At 39.2% G+C, this 17,565-nt stretch overlaps 1 protein-coding gene across 2 annotated transcripts in view; it reads right to left on the reverse strand.

The window, feature by feature from the left end:
* Positions 1–17,565, reverse strand: part of Amph (amphiphysin) — a 198,510-nt gene that overhangs the window by 98,121 nt on the left and 82,824 nt on the right. For both annotated transcript variants that reach the window (XM_059263370.1, XM_059263369.1), the window contains exon 2: positions 13,335–13,415. In XM_059263370.1, coding sequence (XP_059119353.1) covers positions 13,335–13,415 — 81 coding nt within the window. The remainder of the gene's footprint in view (positions 1–13,334; positions 13,416–17,565) is intronic.

The raw sequence follows: 17,565 nt of genomic DNA on the forward strand, positions 1-17,565 counted from the left end.
AATGTTGTTGACAACCTTGATGAGTTACAATTTTTTAAGGACTTTAAATAAAGATGATGTAAACAAAACACACATACACATTATAAAACAAACCACTGTGTCCTGCTTAGGGAACTCATGTCCCACCTGCCTCTCCAAGCCCTTTCCAACACTTCTTCAGACCTGGAGCCCAACTCAAGCCGCTAAGCCCATCCACCCCTGAAGAGACAGTGTTCATTCAGAACTCAACGAGCAATTTATTTTGCTATGACTATTATATAATAAACACATCTCAAACAATTAAACAAAGATTCACAAAAAGTATTTCATGGCATTTAGTATATTATTTGTCCTTTCAGTAATGTCTCTTATATTCTCACTGAGCTTGGAGACACCTGCTGGGAATTACTGCTATCAAGAGAAGGTACAGAAATCATTTATTTTTCTAAGGATATTAATTACGGTTAGAGTTTCTTCAGCAAACCGAAGAAACTATAAGGGAAAAATTGTATCATGAGGGAGGAAGTGAGTAACATTGTTTAAAGACTCTGTTTCTTCTGATTATTGTTTTAAATGTGGCGAAAGAAAGATTTCTGTAAACCAAAGCAAAGCTTAACCAAAGCAAGAGTTATAGCTGGTGGCCCAGTGCCTTATGCTCTGAAGACTCGATGATTATGTGCTCTCAGGTGTGAATGCATTTGATGGGCATTTACCTACATGGAAGTTATTCTCTACCTACTACCTGAGATGAGCTATCCAGCTCCTCCTCAAGCCGATTACCGTACCTGTGTATGCCAGCCCACCCTCTCTTCCTACCTGGGTGCAGAACTGCTGATCTTCCTTATGAGGAATCAACACACTTTTCTTTGGGAATACATGCATTCTGTTATCATCGGTATTTGTCACCTTAAACAATGTTTTCTTTGCTCTATTTTCTTCCTCTGCTGTAGTCTTACCTTGCAGACTGTAGTTCTGCTAAGAAACAGAACTTGAAAACTGATCTCTTCAAGCCTCCCAGCACCGTGCACACTGCTAGATCTGTTCCTCGCTCACTTGCATTTCCATAGCTCTTGAATTTTTCGAGAAGACAAGATAATTTACGTATTTATTGCATTCTGACTTGTTGTGAGATGTAAAGATCTTTAACAGCAGTGACTTTATCTGTTTTCTTCTTGAAGTTTCCTAACGGCCTAGCTCAGCTCCTGGCACATAAAGGCAGGCAATAAATAGCAAATGGATGCTTCAGTACTCGCCCACCACTATTCTAAATATGCTCTCAAACAACCTACAAATGACCTTGGCAGTTGACATTAGAGTAAATTGGCTAAAATGTTGTAACCTTTTGTGGACTAAGTTGTCGCTCAATACCACAGAGTTTCTGCTGAAACTATAGTGAAGCATCCTGCAGGAACCTTCCAGAAGTGCAGAAAGATGCTGGTCTACTTACAGCAAAATATATTACAACTGAGTTTTTACTTTAATAGACATCAAGTATAAATTCAGGCAACAGCACTCACAATTCTCTCAGAAGTAATTTGCTAATATCAATTAAACATGCAGATACTTTGTAATAAAGTGTTTTTCTTTCAGAAACAAATGGGCTTTCTCTGGAATACAAAGTATGCTTTCATTAATAATTTTATTTATCTCGAGAATTTCATATATATATGAATATATATTGAAATGTGATCATATCTACATGTCCTTTATTTCTTCTTTTTAACATCCCCCATGACCTCCAACACTTTTCTCTCAAAACTTCATTATCTTCTTCTTTTATTTTTGTTGATAATCCATGAAGTCCCCCCCCCAAAAAAAGTTACCAATATGTTCATGTGGCATTGGTGTATGTGTGGGAGGGTATCAGCCAGAGTACAGGAAACCTACCAGTTGCTACATACTCAAAAAGGAATAATTCACAATCCCTCAGCCAATTACCAACTGCCACCAGCTGCTCAGTAAGGAGGGGGCCCTGGATAGCACTTCAGCCATTTATGCTAGAATTGGGGCTGGTTTTATCTTGTGTAAGCAACCACAGCTGGCGTGAGGCACATGAGTTCCATAGCTATGGTCTGACACAAAGACAGCATCTCACAGTGCTCCTCCCCATCCTCTGGCTCTTATTTACTATCTCCTCTACCACATGTTTCTTGAGTGGTGTGTTGAGGGTGATTAATGCTAATAGCTGATTTTCAGCTGAACATTCAGTCTTTTATTTTCAACATTTGCACAAATTATGTATCTCTGCATTAACCACTGCCTACCCAATGTATTTTTTTGTTTTGTTTGTTTGTTTGTTTGTTTGAGACAAGGTTTCTCTGTGTAACATTCTTGGCTGTCTTGGAACTCGCTTTGTAGACCTGGCTGGCCTTAAACTCACTGAGATCTGCCTGCTTCTGCCTCCCAAATGTTAGGGTTAAAGGCTTGTGCCACCCCTGCCTGGCACATTTTTTTTCTTTAATGCTAGAAAGTAAAGGACAAAACTGGAACTCAAAGACAAGAGAAACATTCTGCTGCATAAGTAAAATGATTTACACCGTGTATATAAAAGTATGTAAGACTCCCAAAGAGGGAAAACAGTATGTGCCAGCAGATCTTTATGGTACCCCTGGATGTAAGGTAGCTCAGGTTACAGCTGAGCTCAAACCATGTGGGCATCCCCCAATAGGTATTTTGCTGCCAAAAATGAGAATGAAGGAAGAAAAAGTTAGTTACAATAAAGAGAGGAACTGATGGTGATTGGGAGAGGAGGCACATAATGTGGAAAGCAAGAAACACATGCTCCAAGGAGGCAAGTAAAAAAGGGAATCCCTTATTAAACACCTGGCATGTTACAGCAGCTACCCAGTAGTTCTTTAAATGACTAAGGCAGGAAGTCTTTCTTTAGTTATTTGGCCATCTAGCAGACATCAATACACAGAAAAATAGCTGTCACTCAAAAAAGTGGAAAACATAATATGTTAGTAAAGTAAACAGAAGAACACACTCTGAATGGACTGGGAAACATCAGGTCAATTGTAGCTTAAGAACAGACCTTTTTTTTAAAAAGTAGGATTTCAATGTGAACGTGGAGGGCCAGGCAAGAACAGGCAGTCACAAGGGATCAGGTGCACTGAAGGATGTAAAAAGAACTCAGAGGCAAGTGCTCTAGTTCCCAAGGGAACCCTCCAGACACATTGACCACAACCTATTCACCTCTCCAACTTTCCTCACTTAATTACAGTAGAATGACTTGACTCAAATGTGCCTCCTTATCCTGATCCCGAAAGAAAAAAGGCATTTGCTTGGCTGGTAGGCTGCTGAGGTCTGCCAAATATTAGAAGCAGAAACAGGATTAAATCTCTGGGCTTGGCCAAAGAAAGGTTTAGTGTTCTGAATATAAGAGGAAGCCCAAACTTAATTCTGATGACAATTAATTTCTGTCTAACAGAGCAGGAATCTAAATGATGACAAGACCCAACAAGTAAGATTTGTTCCAAGTCACATAGGTGGACACACAGGGAAAACTCAAGGGAACAACACAAGACAAGAGGTTAGATATTTTCTGTTTCAAAATGTATGCAGGTAATAAGGCATATTTTTTAAACACAGAGAAATTTCTGGTAGAGAGGTTTGTGAAAAAGTGAAAAGTGAGTAGAACACATTCTTGCACATGTCAGTCCTTTCCCACACGTCCTGAGAGAAAAGGAAACACCATCACCCTCCACAGTTTCACATCATTTTCTGGAACCACAGACTACTTGTTCTCTGCGGGAGATGCTCCATGGTCATAACTTTCTGAAGAAGCTTTTCTTACGTATTCTTGGCTGAAATGTCACCATAGTCAGCGTACTGTTAGAAACCCTGGTGGGTTTTTGTCTTGCAATCAACCTTCCTTTCCTTCCACTTAAAACAGCCTTCCCAGTTGCATAAAGGGCACAAAGATAAGACTGATCCAGTGTAAACCTGTGAGTTGCTAAAGGTTGTCAACCAATGGGTTGAAACCTGGACATCAATGTCTTTTGTCATATGCTTGTAGCCTCCTGCTAAGTAAACATCATGGATTTGGTGGCATGCCCTTTCAAATCTGTTGACTGCTGTGATTTGACAGAGCTCTGCTATACAATATCTACACAACTTAGATATTTTATTTTCTGCATCCCATGGTGTAAGCAAATGATTTCTTTTTCTCGATATGACCTGGAATAATGCTTACTGAGGTAATGTACTCCAAGTAGACAACAGAAGAAAAAGCATGTTCTATAAATAAATAACCTGTAATTTGAGGCTTGAGTGAGCCCTCATCCCAGCACTGAGGACGCTACTCTGGTTTCTCTCACTGGTCATGATGGAACAGGGGTAATTAGAGTCAACGCCAGCATGCTGTGGAATCTAGTGCTTCACTTCTCTTGACAACTTTCTACAAAAAACGAAAACAAAAAAGAGTGTGACTGGTTATAAATGAGCTGCCTGGGATCTTTAGGGTCACTGTATGAGGCAGACACAAAGACATCTCAAGAATAGGTCTCACTCCTAAAAACCAAGAACAACATTTCATCCTGTTAGGCAGTGGTTCTCAACATGTGGGTCATGACCCTTCTGACAAACTTCCATCTCCAAAAATATTTACAATACAATTCATAACACTAGCAAAATCACAATTATGGAGCAGCAACGAAAATAACTTTATAGTTGGAGGTCACCACAACATGAGGAATTGTATTAAAGGGTCATAGCATTAGGAAGATTAAGAACCACTGCAGGATAAATATAAACAAACTGTGCATTTACACTAATTGTCTAACTCTTAAAGTATAAAAGTAGACTACCTTAATCACAGTAGTTAAAGGTCATGTCACCAAATCCATGATGTTCATCTAATAGCATACCACAAGTGTGTGGAGAAGTGAATAATGGCCTTCATACTCAGTTCATACCAGATTAACTAACTAACTTTTTAAGATATTAATAGTATTTATAATTCAGTATAACTGCATATATAATAGGGTTTTTAAGTTCAATATAGTGTAGCCATGGGTCAACTTCATACCACAGGTACTTTTTAATAATCTTCATTATAAAATTTAATAATTTGATATTAATAGCCAAGGTATTTCCCTGTTTTAAAGCCAGCATTAGCAGAATGAAGACACTGTACCAGGCAAGGGGGACTCTCAGCTGGTGAATTCATTAGCTAGGGGTTTATGGCCAGTAGTTCTTGAAAGTGGTAGGAAAGAGAAGGAATAATGGTATGAGTCAGCCCCCAGCTAGATCATGGGGTACTACTCTCCATTCCCACACAGGGGAAGGAGAGATGTAACTTGTGTCAGGAAAACTATTACAAAAAGAAAGTTGTACAAATAAATATTTGTGTAGGAATTCCTGAGTAACCAGTGTCTCAATGCCACACAAATATAGGAGGGAAGAAGGCTCAGATGTATCAGGAGATACTGGATTGTATCACAGTTTCAGATTGAGCTAAAATGTTCCCTCTTGTTTTCTACCAGTTTATAAAACTGATATTAATTCTACTTCAAGTATCTTGGGTCTCCAGCAGAACAACATGGGCTTGGAAATTTCCTTATCAAACTTTAAATCACAAATTCACTTTCTCTAATGTTTATATTCGATTGCTTATCCCATCTTAGTAGTTTATGGCTGTGGAGGAATTGGTCCACTGTGGTTGTTAAATGATTAAATACAGAGTTGATTGCAGTATCCCCTTGCTATATTTTAACTGGCTACAGAGTTTAAAATGAGACTCTTTCATTTCTCAGACTGGTGATTTGTGTCTTTTGTTGTTACTCTTGCCTAGAGTTTATCAATTCTATTGATTTTTGTTTCAAAGAACCAGCTTTTTGTTTCATATATCTTCTCACTGCTTTCTTATTTTCAGGATCATCGATTTATGTTCTTAGTCTTGCTTGCTCAGGTTTATTTTGCACTTCTTCTAATTTCTTGAGGTAAGAACTAGATTAACGATTTGTGATCATTTCTTGCTTCTAGTGCGTGCATTTAATCTTCTAAGTCTTCCTTCTAGCAGGCTCCAGCTACTTGCAGAGAAAATGCTTTCATCTTTAAGGTTTCACAATGTATCAGATTCCCCAAACACTTCATTTTACTCCAAGAACCTAAATCTAGAGTACTAATGCTAACTAAAATTTCCCTTTCTAAACCATAGAACCTATAAAGACCTTCATGCAACTCATTCCCACTAAAATGCAAGCACAAGTACATCCTACTTTAGCAGGATATGCAGCTTCTGCTGTCACGGCAACCTCAAGGCCTTGAGAGCACTATCTCAGCACTTGGTGTCATGTGCATTACAGACAAGTCCTTTCTGCTGGTTAGATCCTATGTATACGACAAATCAGCCAAAGCATGACCAACAAACTCTTTCCATATGTCAAGATGCTAAAGCTAGTCACTGCCCATAGTGTTAGAAGGGTGAAGGACTAACCAGAGAAGGCAGCAGAAAACACTGTATGAGTAATGTATCAGTTGTGCAAATGTATAGGTCCTCCATGTACTGTCCCTGGACCAGTATCATTGACGTTACTTAGGAGCATGTCATAAATGCAGACTCTTTTTTTTTTTTTTATTTTATTTTACAATACAATTCAGTTCTACATATCAGCCACAGAAGAAATGCAGACTCTCAAGGCTGTGCCCAGACTTACGAAAACCGAAACTCTGGGATTCAGCCCAGGGATCTATGCTGTGCTAAAGCCTTCCAGGTGGTTCTGAAGAAGCTAAATTCTGACTGACACTGCTCTGGTAAGCATACAACTCAACAAATGAGACACTTACTCCAACTCCAGAAGGTTTCATGACCAGAAAGGAAGATTTGTTGTCTAACTAAGATTCACTAGGCTGTGACTTAGAACCAGATCATTATGCAGAACAGACCGGATGGGCTCTTGTTTAATCAAGGGAGTGGCTAGTTCAGAAAAAAAAGTCATTGTTCATATTCAATGAAAGGTGAATGAATGCACAAACATGTACACATTATGGTTGCTTATTGTTAGAAAAACCCTCCAAAGGTATGTGCTAAGCCTACCTATTTAGTCAAACTTCCAGCATTTCAGAACAAAAGTGCAATTTACCCTAATAAAATGGTAAGTTTCAATTCATATGCCAGCACAGAGGGCAATATACTTTTTATTTATGTGCCTTTAAAATATACTTTCTAATTTTTGCAGGGGGGAAGTGAGACAGGGTTTCTCTGTGTAGCTCTCACTGTTCCAGAACTAGCTTTATAGACCAGGCTGGCCTCAAATTCCCAGAGATCTGCCTGCTTCTGCCTCCCAAGTGCTGGGATTAGAGGCATGCGCCATCACCACCTGACTATATATGATGGTAATTTTTTTTATTAAATCATTGATATACACCCAAGTTTCTTGAATACATCATAAAAGTGTCTTCAATGATACACATAATAAACATCTCTTTCATCTCAGAACTGAAAACATGCTCTAGGAATACAGTCAAGTATCAGCAAGCATGTGTTCATTCCGAGCAAGACTTCAGGTCCTGTGGAGGTCAAAAGGTGAGTGGGAAGCAGGGAAGCCAGAAGCTGCCGGAGTAGCCGAGTAACTGGAATCTCTGGGTATACAATCGCAGCTAAGAAGGATGGCAAGGTCCTAGGATATTTTCTTCTTTTTGGTATGTACAGGCTGAGCATTTCTAATCAGAACATTTAAAATCTGAAAGACTCTGAAATGGAAACCTTTATAAAGTTTTGAGTTTAGAAGTATTTCAGATTTTGGAATTTCAGATAAATGATTTTCAACAAGTAAAATCTATGCAGATATTCCCACATTTATGAGTCCCCAAGATCTGAAATACATCTGGTCCTAAGCATTTGCACCAAAAGTAGGCACCCTGAAGAGTGTCTGAGAAGGAAGCAGGAACCACGCCTGCTGTGGCCCTTCACAGAGGCAATGGAGATAGTGAATCAGAGTTCTCTCTTCAGGGTTTGAAACACCGCTGTTGGATCTGACCTGGATAAGTGTGCTCACATCAGCTATCACCAAGAGGTGATTCTGATAGGCGCTGACGTGGGTCCAGCCAGCCCACCAGTTCCTTCGTTATCCTAGCGAACTTGCCAAAAGTGAGCTTATTAGCAGGAAGGCTGAGTTTATTAGGCAAAAAAAAAAAAAAAAAAAAAGGCATGGTCCCTCCTCCCACCAAGGATTTTTCTCCACTTAGTAAGGGGTCCACCAGCAGGCAGCCAGGTGAGCTGAAAATAATTGGTACTCACACAAATTAATTTTGCTACTTGTTAGAAACGCTAATAAAAGAGAAAAGTCAGGAAAGGGGAAACAACCTCTGGAGAGGGAGGATTAACGTGAGATTGTGTTGCTTCCTGCTGGATTAGCTCTCATCATGGAAAATTCCAAATTCTTCTTAGAGTTCACTGGTTCCATTTGCTCTACCCTCATTTCTCCATTCCTCTTTAGCCTAATTAAGCAGTTTGGAATCTGGGCCACAAAAACTGTACTTGGAGTCCAACAGACCAATGGGGCCATGCATACAGATCTTTCAGGGAGTCTGTCTCAAACAAATCATCTTTCAGAAAAAGAGATGAAATTAAAGCAAAAAAAATATGGGGCTGGAATAAATTAAATCTAAGCTCCAAACTAGGGACAAAGGACAGACCTCATGCAACCTTTATTCCAACAAAGATTAGTAGGGCACATGCCAGCATCTATGAGGAGGCTTATTTTACAAAATACAATTTTAAAACATTTATTGTCACATGACTGTTGTATACAAATAAAAATTCAGTTCATTGTATACTGTCAATCACATCATTAGTGATTGAAAAACACATATTTGTTGAAAAAGCGAGAACTCTCGGTTGTCTGGTTTAGACAGACATTCCTCTGAGATTCTGTCTTTGGATAACAAGTCACCATGCTACAACATTAAGAATACTAGACTTTGTAGAGGTAACTGTTGTCTTGGTGGGCCATTATTATTATGTTAGTATTTGTTCAGGAACACCACACCTTTTCCAGCACATGAATCAGATGTAAACTGGTCACTCTTTTGGTCAGATTTTCTTTTTTCTTTTTTTTAACCACTGTGATAATGCTTGAGAGGAAAAAGAAATTAAACAAGGATTTAGGCTCACTGTTTCAACGGTTTCAGTACATGGTGCCTGACTCTAGCATTTCTAGGCCATGATGAGGCAGAATGGCAAAGCAGAAACAGGCAGAGAAACAAAGTTGCTCACTTCATGGAGACCAGAAAACAGAGAGGAGTGACAGAACATTAAATAAAGGCTTACTTCTCTCTTTATTCACTCTAGGCCCTCTGTCTATTTTCTAGTATCACTCCATTCAGGAGGCTTCTTTTCTGCTTAATCTCTTAAGAAATAGCCTTACAAACAGATTTGCTCTCCTAATTTGGTGTTTACCAATCCAATCAAGTTAACAATTAAGATTGACCATTGCAATTACCAATACATTTTAAAGGTAAAAAGGATCTTGTTCTCTTTAAAGCAAAATTTCTTCAGTCCTCAACTATGGTTCTTAATGTGGAGCATTTTATTCTGTTGAAAATAATTATGGGGCTGGACAGATAGCTCAATGGTTAAGAGCACTGGCTGTTCTTCCAAAAGACCTGGTTTCAATTCCCAGCACACACATGGCAGCTCACAACTGTCTGTTAACTCCAAGATCTGACACTCTCATACAGACATATACACAGGCAAAACACCAATGCACATAAAATAAAAATAAATAAACTTTTGTTTAAAAAAAAAGAAAATAACTAACCCCCTCTCTTCACCCCTCTCTCTTGTCCTTCTGTGTTCTCTGCCTCTAACACACAGGCACCCTCTGCCTCCAATCTGTGATAAAGGCTGTAAACCAAGTTTTTCTGATTCCAATGGGAAACTTTAAGAAAAACATGTAGAAATATAATATGTTTTTGAGTAAAAATATTTTCAAAATGAAACCAAATGGGATTCTCAAAGACTTAAGAAACTAAATGTCCCTTGTGGAGCCTCCATGCTTCATTGTTACAAAGTAGAATTCCTTCTTCCCATTTTACCAACTTTTTGAGTCTTAACCAGATTTTTCAATATGTAATTATTCTCAAGAGAGCCAATGTACAAGCCTTCAAGGGTGATTGTCAGCCCGTTGCCCACCACATTTAAAAGTGTATTCAGTGACAAGAATTGCACTAAAACAGGGCAGTGGTGGCATATGCCTTTAATCCCAGCACTCAGGAGGGAGAAGCAAGCAGATCTCTGAGTTCAAGGCCAGCCTGGTTTACAGAGTGAGTCCCAGGACAGCCAGGGTCGCACAGAAAAACCCTGTCTTGAAAATCAAAAACAAAGACAAAAACAAACAAAAAAGAATGGAGATGGAACACCTTGAAGCCACCCCAGACTTTTCTTCAAGGGCATCATTTATCTGATGTAACTGGTAATGTAACAAAGTACACTTTTCTCTAGTACCTTAGACAGGAAGAAACAACCAAAAAACATTTCTGACCTGGTTCAGTTTAAAGACAAAAAAGTCCACAAGATGGACAATTTTAATTATAGTTGGAAAATGCAGAGTGCCACTTAGACATGAATGCATTATAGTCCAGGACAGTTTCCCAGCTAGGATTCTGGGAAACTTAAAAATGCCACAAAAGTGATAGACAGAAAATCCAATGCAAACAGCTAATTGGATCCACAGTGAGTCACTAGACAAGAAGATTGAGTTTAGTCCTCAAGAAGGGAAAGCTCTAAGATAGAGTCACTTCTTCAATCTAAATCCAGTCTCCAAAAGCAGACAGAGGGTAGTCTGGAAGAGTAACAGCAGGGGAATTGACTGCTTTCCTTGTGGAGTGCAGTCCAAGCTCAGGAGACGTGGGCAATGGTGCAAAGGAAAAACAGATGTTGATATATAGAATCTGCTGTCCTGGGACACAACAGGCACAATTTATCCAGTAGGCCCATACCTACCATATCTGTTAGAATCTCTTTTCTATGTTTATTAATCCCAGTTCATGGTAATAGTCAGGAATGTGTGAAGATTCCTTTTTTCCTACTACTTCTGTTCTTCTCTATGATAACTAATCTTGGTTGTCAACTTGACTGCATCTGGAATCAACTGAAACACAGTCTGCTGGGCATTCCTGTGAGGGATTTTTTTGATCAAATAATTTGAAGCAGGGAGACTCACCCTAAACATGGCTCATATCATATGGTGGCAGCCCAGGTCGAAGGACATGGAGGAAGGAAGCTTTGTTTTTTCCTGCTTGTCCTTTCACGGTCATGGTCATCTATCCCTGTGCTGGGACAGTTCTTCAGCAATATGAAAGCCAACTTCTTTGGGATCTATACTAAAGAGCATCAGCTCTCTGACCAATATTCTCAGACCTGGAATAGTCCAGGTCTTCTGTGTCATACTGGGAATGGTGAGACACCAGCCTGTCAGACTGAACAACTGCTAGATTCCCAGCCTCTCCAGTATGAGACAGGCATTGTTAGACTACCCAGACTGTATCCTGTGAGGCCATCTAACAAACTCCTCTTCTACTAGTTCTCTTTCTTTAGAGAACCCTGACTAACATGTTCCCCAACTTCCTCCTCTTTCTTACTTCTTAAATAGAACAAGATCCTCATGGTTTATATAAGTTGAGTTCCTATCTGGACACACCAATACTTAGTTCTGGAATATAATTGCCAATATTCAGGAATATATTTTAATGAAGACTAGTCTATATGGCTCTATGGCTGTTGAGTTTTATAACCTGTCTTAGCAAGTAAAAGAAAGAGTGTGTCTCATGTAGAAGAGAAACAATAGAAACCCTCATGTAACTGGGAATAAAGAACCTCTAGGACCAGGGATCTTTATATAGGACAAAGCTGACCAAAGAACTTGCAATGATCTTCCATTATTGATTATCACTCCCTGGTTTAAGATTGCCTGTGGACACACTTGTTCTACAGACAGCCTCATCTCGACATTGGCCCCATGTACAAGCCAATTTTCCATTGTCTACTGGCTTCATCTTCTTCCTATCTCCTCTCTACTATGAGAACGATATTTGAGCCAATTATTCAAGCCTTATGTAGTAGAACAGGCCATTTAAAAAGTAGTTTATTTACTCATGTGTCTGTTAAGCAACAAATGTCCACTAAAGGAACAAATATCACACACTGTTATCAACCTTACTTTTTACATTATCTCCTATGAAGAGTCTTACTAGACACTGTTTCTTTAATTATACACTCTATGAAATTTTAGTAGCATAAATATGTCATGTATTCATGAATGTGATACATGTCTATTTGTGCTTTAGGCATCAAAAGTTAGGTTCTATTTTACCCACTAGGAATAGGTTTTAACCTTTTGGAAAGATGTAATGTCTATCAAAAATGCATGATCTTTTCTTGGTGTTGGGGAACGGTCGGGTACACCTGTGTGCGTGTGTGTGTGTGTGTGTGTGTGTGTGTGTGTGTGTGTGTGTAGGCAGAAGGACAACCTAAGGTATCATCCTCAGAAACACCATCGCGCCCTCTGAGACAGATCTCTCTTTGACCTGAAGCTCATCATAGACTGGGCAGACAACAAACCCCAGGGATTCTCATGTCCCTATCTCCCTCACCCTGGGATTATACATGTGCACCATCATGCATTTTTATATGTGTGATAAAAATAAGACTCCCATCCTCTTGCTTGTGAGGTAAGCACTTAGCAGATTGAGCCATCTCCCCAGCCCAAGAATGCATGGTCTTAGAGCACGAACTAACTGAAATAATTTGATTGACATCTGTAATACCTTTCTAGGATTCTGTGGAATACCAAAACACCATCTTTCCATTAGCTTAGTCATTTCACTGCAAAGGCCCAGAGTAACAAAACACAATATCCTGAAGCTATACTCCAAACTTGCTCTCAGTAACCCCTGCCTCTTCTCTTAGCTTCCACAAAATATAGAAATATCGAGTATCATCCTCAAGCTGTGTTAGTCCACTTTCTATTGCAAGCAACCCAGGATCACAGACTAAGTACAGTATAAAGACCTGAGATGTATTTTAGCTTGTAGTTCTTAGGTAGACATGGTAATGACAGGCTTACTGGCAGAGACCTGAGGCAGCTCAGAGTCGCATGGCAAGAATCAGAACACATGTATCTCTGGTCTCTATCCCTCTTCCTATAAAGCCAACCAGAATGCTTTTTCCTAAACCTAACCGCTTCTGAAAGGCCTTGCCTCTAAATGTCATAGTAGATTAAACTGGGACCTTAAGCCTTCATGGTGGGGATTAACTTCCAACACACGAACTTTGGGAGTGATCCAAGCCATACTAAACATGAAAACATAAACAGTTCTTCCTGCTGCAGAAACTTAAGAGTTGGACTCACCTCTTGCCGTTTGAAGTTCTGGACATATTCTTCAAACTGCTCATCTTTCGTTTCATCAGCTTTTCCCAGCTTCTGGAGGACCTAGTTTGTGAATGAAACAAAATGATTTGATTTAATGATGTTTCTAGATTAGGATGACACGCTTGTTCAACAGGAACTACTGCCGTTCTCTAAGGGGTCTGAACAGACTCTACCCTCAACACTGCTAGCTTTTCTGCTCTGGAAGTGTTGTGCTTGGTGACTTTGGAGCTGAATAGACTTGAAATTTAATCGCAGATCCATTGCCCACAGGCTGTGTGATTTTGAGCAAGGGCCATGCGCCATTGCATTTGTTTGCTTACATATAAATGAATTCCTCTAGAAGTCTATGCATAACTTTAAGGCTGAAGCTAAGCTCTACTTGTCATTTTGTCCCCAGAAGCTGGCAAAATGCATAATGCATAATGGGTGCCAAGCTATGTGTTAATGAAGCAAAGCTATATGACTGAAGTGCGCATTCTAGGAATGGCATTTAACTCTCCTGACCCTATTCTAATATCCTCCTCAATTCAATAAACATTCAAAGTGGTCATGGGTATATACAATTATTGTACAACCCCATGCTAATCATTGGCTACACAGAAATATAAAACAAATAAATCAGGTTGCAGCATTTATCCTAAAAACATCTGATATTCTGGTAGAATATGTGAGGTAGGTTAACAAAAACAAAGCAGAGACAATGTATTATAAGCAATACGAGGATATAGAGTATTGTAACAATATCCTTTGGAGCTGACGGCTTCAGAGAATACTCTGTAAAGGTCATTTTTAACCTGTTGTTACGGATTGCAACTGACAGGAATGTGGCAGAGTTCATTCCAGGCAATGAAGGGGTCTAAGCAAATTCACAGGAAGAAATAATGTGTCTGGAACACAGGACAACTTGCCAAGGAAAAAGTTTCTTAAGGACAAATAGGAAGTCGCAGGAGGATGAAACAGGCAGAGCCCAAGTGCTACGGTAGAGTTCACTATTTGACGTTCATTGTCCTTAGATCTTAGGTTTTTTGAACACTGACTTGTTCAAGAACATGGAAACTCTATGAGCATGGTCATCTAGAAATTCACCTTGTGACTGCCTGTGACACTATCAAACGTCACTAAAAAATTCTACTACGGAGATCCACATTCATCAAAACACGCAGAATCAATGACTGTAAGGAGCTCAGCTCCAGTTAAGAGTCTTACTACTGTGTTTGTTATTATTGTTTCAGAGACAAAGAAAAGCAACAGAAGTCACACTTGCAATAGAAGCAAACTTGAATAACCAAGGAACCCTCAGGCTGTCAACTTCCCCTGTGTTTTCTTTCTAAATTTCGTGGTTTTAAGACAGAAGATTTTGGCTTTACAGCTGCTTTACTCATTTTTGTCTCGCCATTAAAAAGAAAATGTTTTAGAGAAAATTCTACCAAATTATCCATGGCTACACACACACACACACACACAGAGAGAGAGAGAGAGAGAGAGAGAGAGAGAGAGAGAGAGAGAGAGAGAGAGAGAGAGAGGCACATGTACAGACATGCACATACCTAAAGGTGACTAGGGAAGGCAGCTGGCACATACCACACAGCTTTCCCCTAGCTCTAAAAGTCCGTAGACCCAACCCTTTTCAGACACTCTGTATCGTAGGACTTGCTAGGTTCAGTTAACTCCTCAGACGCTGACAGCAGCATGCAGGCAAGGGACGGATGCTACTAGTCCCTTCTGAGCAAGAGAAGCTGTCACATTCTCAGTTCTACAACCTGCTAGAGCAGTGAATAGGTACTTCTGTCCTGAGCATAAGAAAAGAACACTAAAAATATGTATTACACACCTCTATGAATCTGAAATTGCAGAAGGTAATTGACCTTTACTCTCATACTCATAATCTTATGTGGCACCTATTTTATCCATATGACATCGGATGAACTAGGACCACATAGCTAGGTAAGTGGCCTCCTGGAAACTTTTAGGAAGATCATCTTTCTGCAGTCCAGTGTTTCTGTCACCACCAGTATGGTCTTTTCCTTCTCAAATATCAAATATCAAATCTAATAATCTTCTTTTCATGGACAAAATATATTAAGGCCTCTGGGCTCTAAAAAACATATGTCTTATGAGCTACATGACCACAATAGTGGGAAGATCATAGATGGACTCCTACTTGAAGCTCTTCACTGAAATTTCAAATCATGGCTCTTTGTGTTTCATGTTTTAAGAATAATATGATATAAATGAGATGAGGTCAGAAAACAACTATGAAACAGTTCTTACATGTAAAAAGCACTTTCAACTTGACAGTGTCATTGAGAATAACAGAGCACCCAGAACTCTGAGTTGCAGTGGTCCTGTATCTTAGTGCTGCCTACCTTTGGTAGCAGCATCCACAGAGGAGAGTGAGGAAAGGAGGGGTGGCAGGGAAGCTAACCTTTACCAGGAACAATTTCACTCTAATGGTCACATTGGGACCTGGTGCATTCTATTTCAATTGACCCTGGAAACAGCCTATTCATCCTTGAGCTGGAGACGAGTAGACTGAGACTTACAGAAAATGACGCCTGTACAAAATCACTTCCTTTGTAAGTGGCATATCCCATTCCCTATGGTGCCTTTCCCACAAAAATAGTATCACTCCAAGGCTTTGACATTGTAAAATGGAGACTTAGAATACCAATCCTGAAATATCAATGCCAAACTTTCAGATTTAATGTGCTCCCAAGAAGTGGTCTCCATAGCAGGTGTTGAATTATTTGCCTTTCTTTTAATGCCTCTCTGTAGATCCCCCATTATAGATCCCTAATTCATCATGAACCAAATCCGAGTTTCTTGTGATGGGTGGCAAAGATGCAATGCTCCCTGACATTGTGGACAGAAGAAGGAATGTTCAACAGGATGCTATGTTTCAATGACTCAGAAATCCTGACTTACTACCACATTGGGACCTATGAATCTATGTGTGACCTTAGAACAGTTAGTAAGTTTATAATTTGGGCACGAACAGAAACACATTTGCCATCTATAATGTTTTTCTTTTATTGAAAATAGATTTTTTTCTCATACAGTATATCTAGAGAGAGGTTTCTCCTGGCTCTGTTCCTCCCAGTTCCCTCCTTCTTCCCCCTTCCATCCAGATCTACCCCCTTTCTGTCTCTCATTAAAAAACAAGTTGGCTTCTAACATATCAGAATAGGACAATACAAACATATAGAAGTAAAAGAACCCAAGAAAAGGCACAAGAAACAGATATAGATGCAGAGACCCACTCATTTGCATACTCAGGAATCTCATTAAAACAAAACTGGAAGCCCTAATATATACATAAATTGCATGAAGGGATATATATATATATATATATATATATATATATATATATATATATATATATATATATATATATATTTACTAAAAATAAAAAAATCTAAAGCCCTGATACAACATTATGAAGCAAGGAGCCTCCAAAGATGCTGTTGAGTTTATTTTCACTGGCCATCTACTGCTGGACATGTCAAACCTTACGAGTAGTTTTTTTCCTCAGTGAGAGTCCCTTGGAGAAAACTAAATGTTCATTTGCAGGTAGTTATCAATTGAAGATAACTTCTGGGTTAGGGTTGGAGTCGTATGCCATATATAATTTAAGATCTAGCTGTAATTTTATATCTCCAAAGTTTCTTTAATCAACACTTCATTCCCACATTGACACTTTCTGGCACCTTCAATCTACAAAAGTCTCTCTCCTATCTTATAATCATGAAGCTTCCTAAATCCTCCATGATTCTTTCCTAGTTCCAGTGGGATTATTACCATTAATTCTTTCCCACTTACCATAGTAACAAAAGTGCACTATGGGCTTCTGGTTATTTCCATAATAACTAATCATTTGATTGAGCTTTACTGTGTTTTGGCCTCTTTTCCAAAGACTTAAATGGGTTAATTAATTTAATCTTAATGACAAGTTTGTAGGTGAGGAGACTGAACAATGAGAAGGCACAAAGTCAGTCATTGTAGGAGTAGGTTTTTATTTAAGAGGGAACTCTCATGCTGTTGACCCTTGCTCTTAGAGTGTTCATCCACTGGATTTCATTTTCATGTTATATTTGGCTTATCTTCCAAAGATCAGGTCTTCTTAATAGACCATGTTCTCCACAAACTTCTCAATGGTAGTGTGTCACTAAGACAATCAAGAAAAATACAGGGATTAATAACCAATTTTCAT

The sequence above is a fragment of the Peromyscus eremicus genome, chromosome 5 (genome assembly GCF_949786415.1).
Source record: "Peromyscus eremicus chromosome 5, PerEre_H2_v1, whole genome shotgun sequence".
In the NCBI taxonomy this organism is placed as follows: domain Eukaryota; kingdom Metazoa; phylum Chordata; class Mammalia; order Rodentia; family Cricetidae; genus Peromyscus; species Peromyscus eremicus.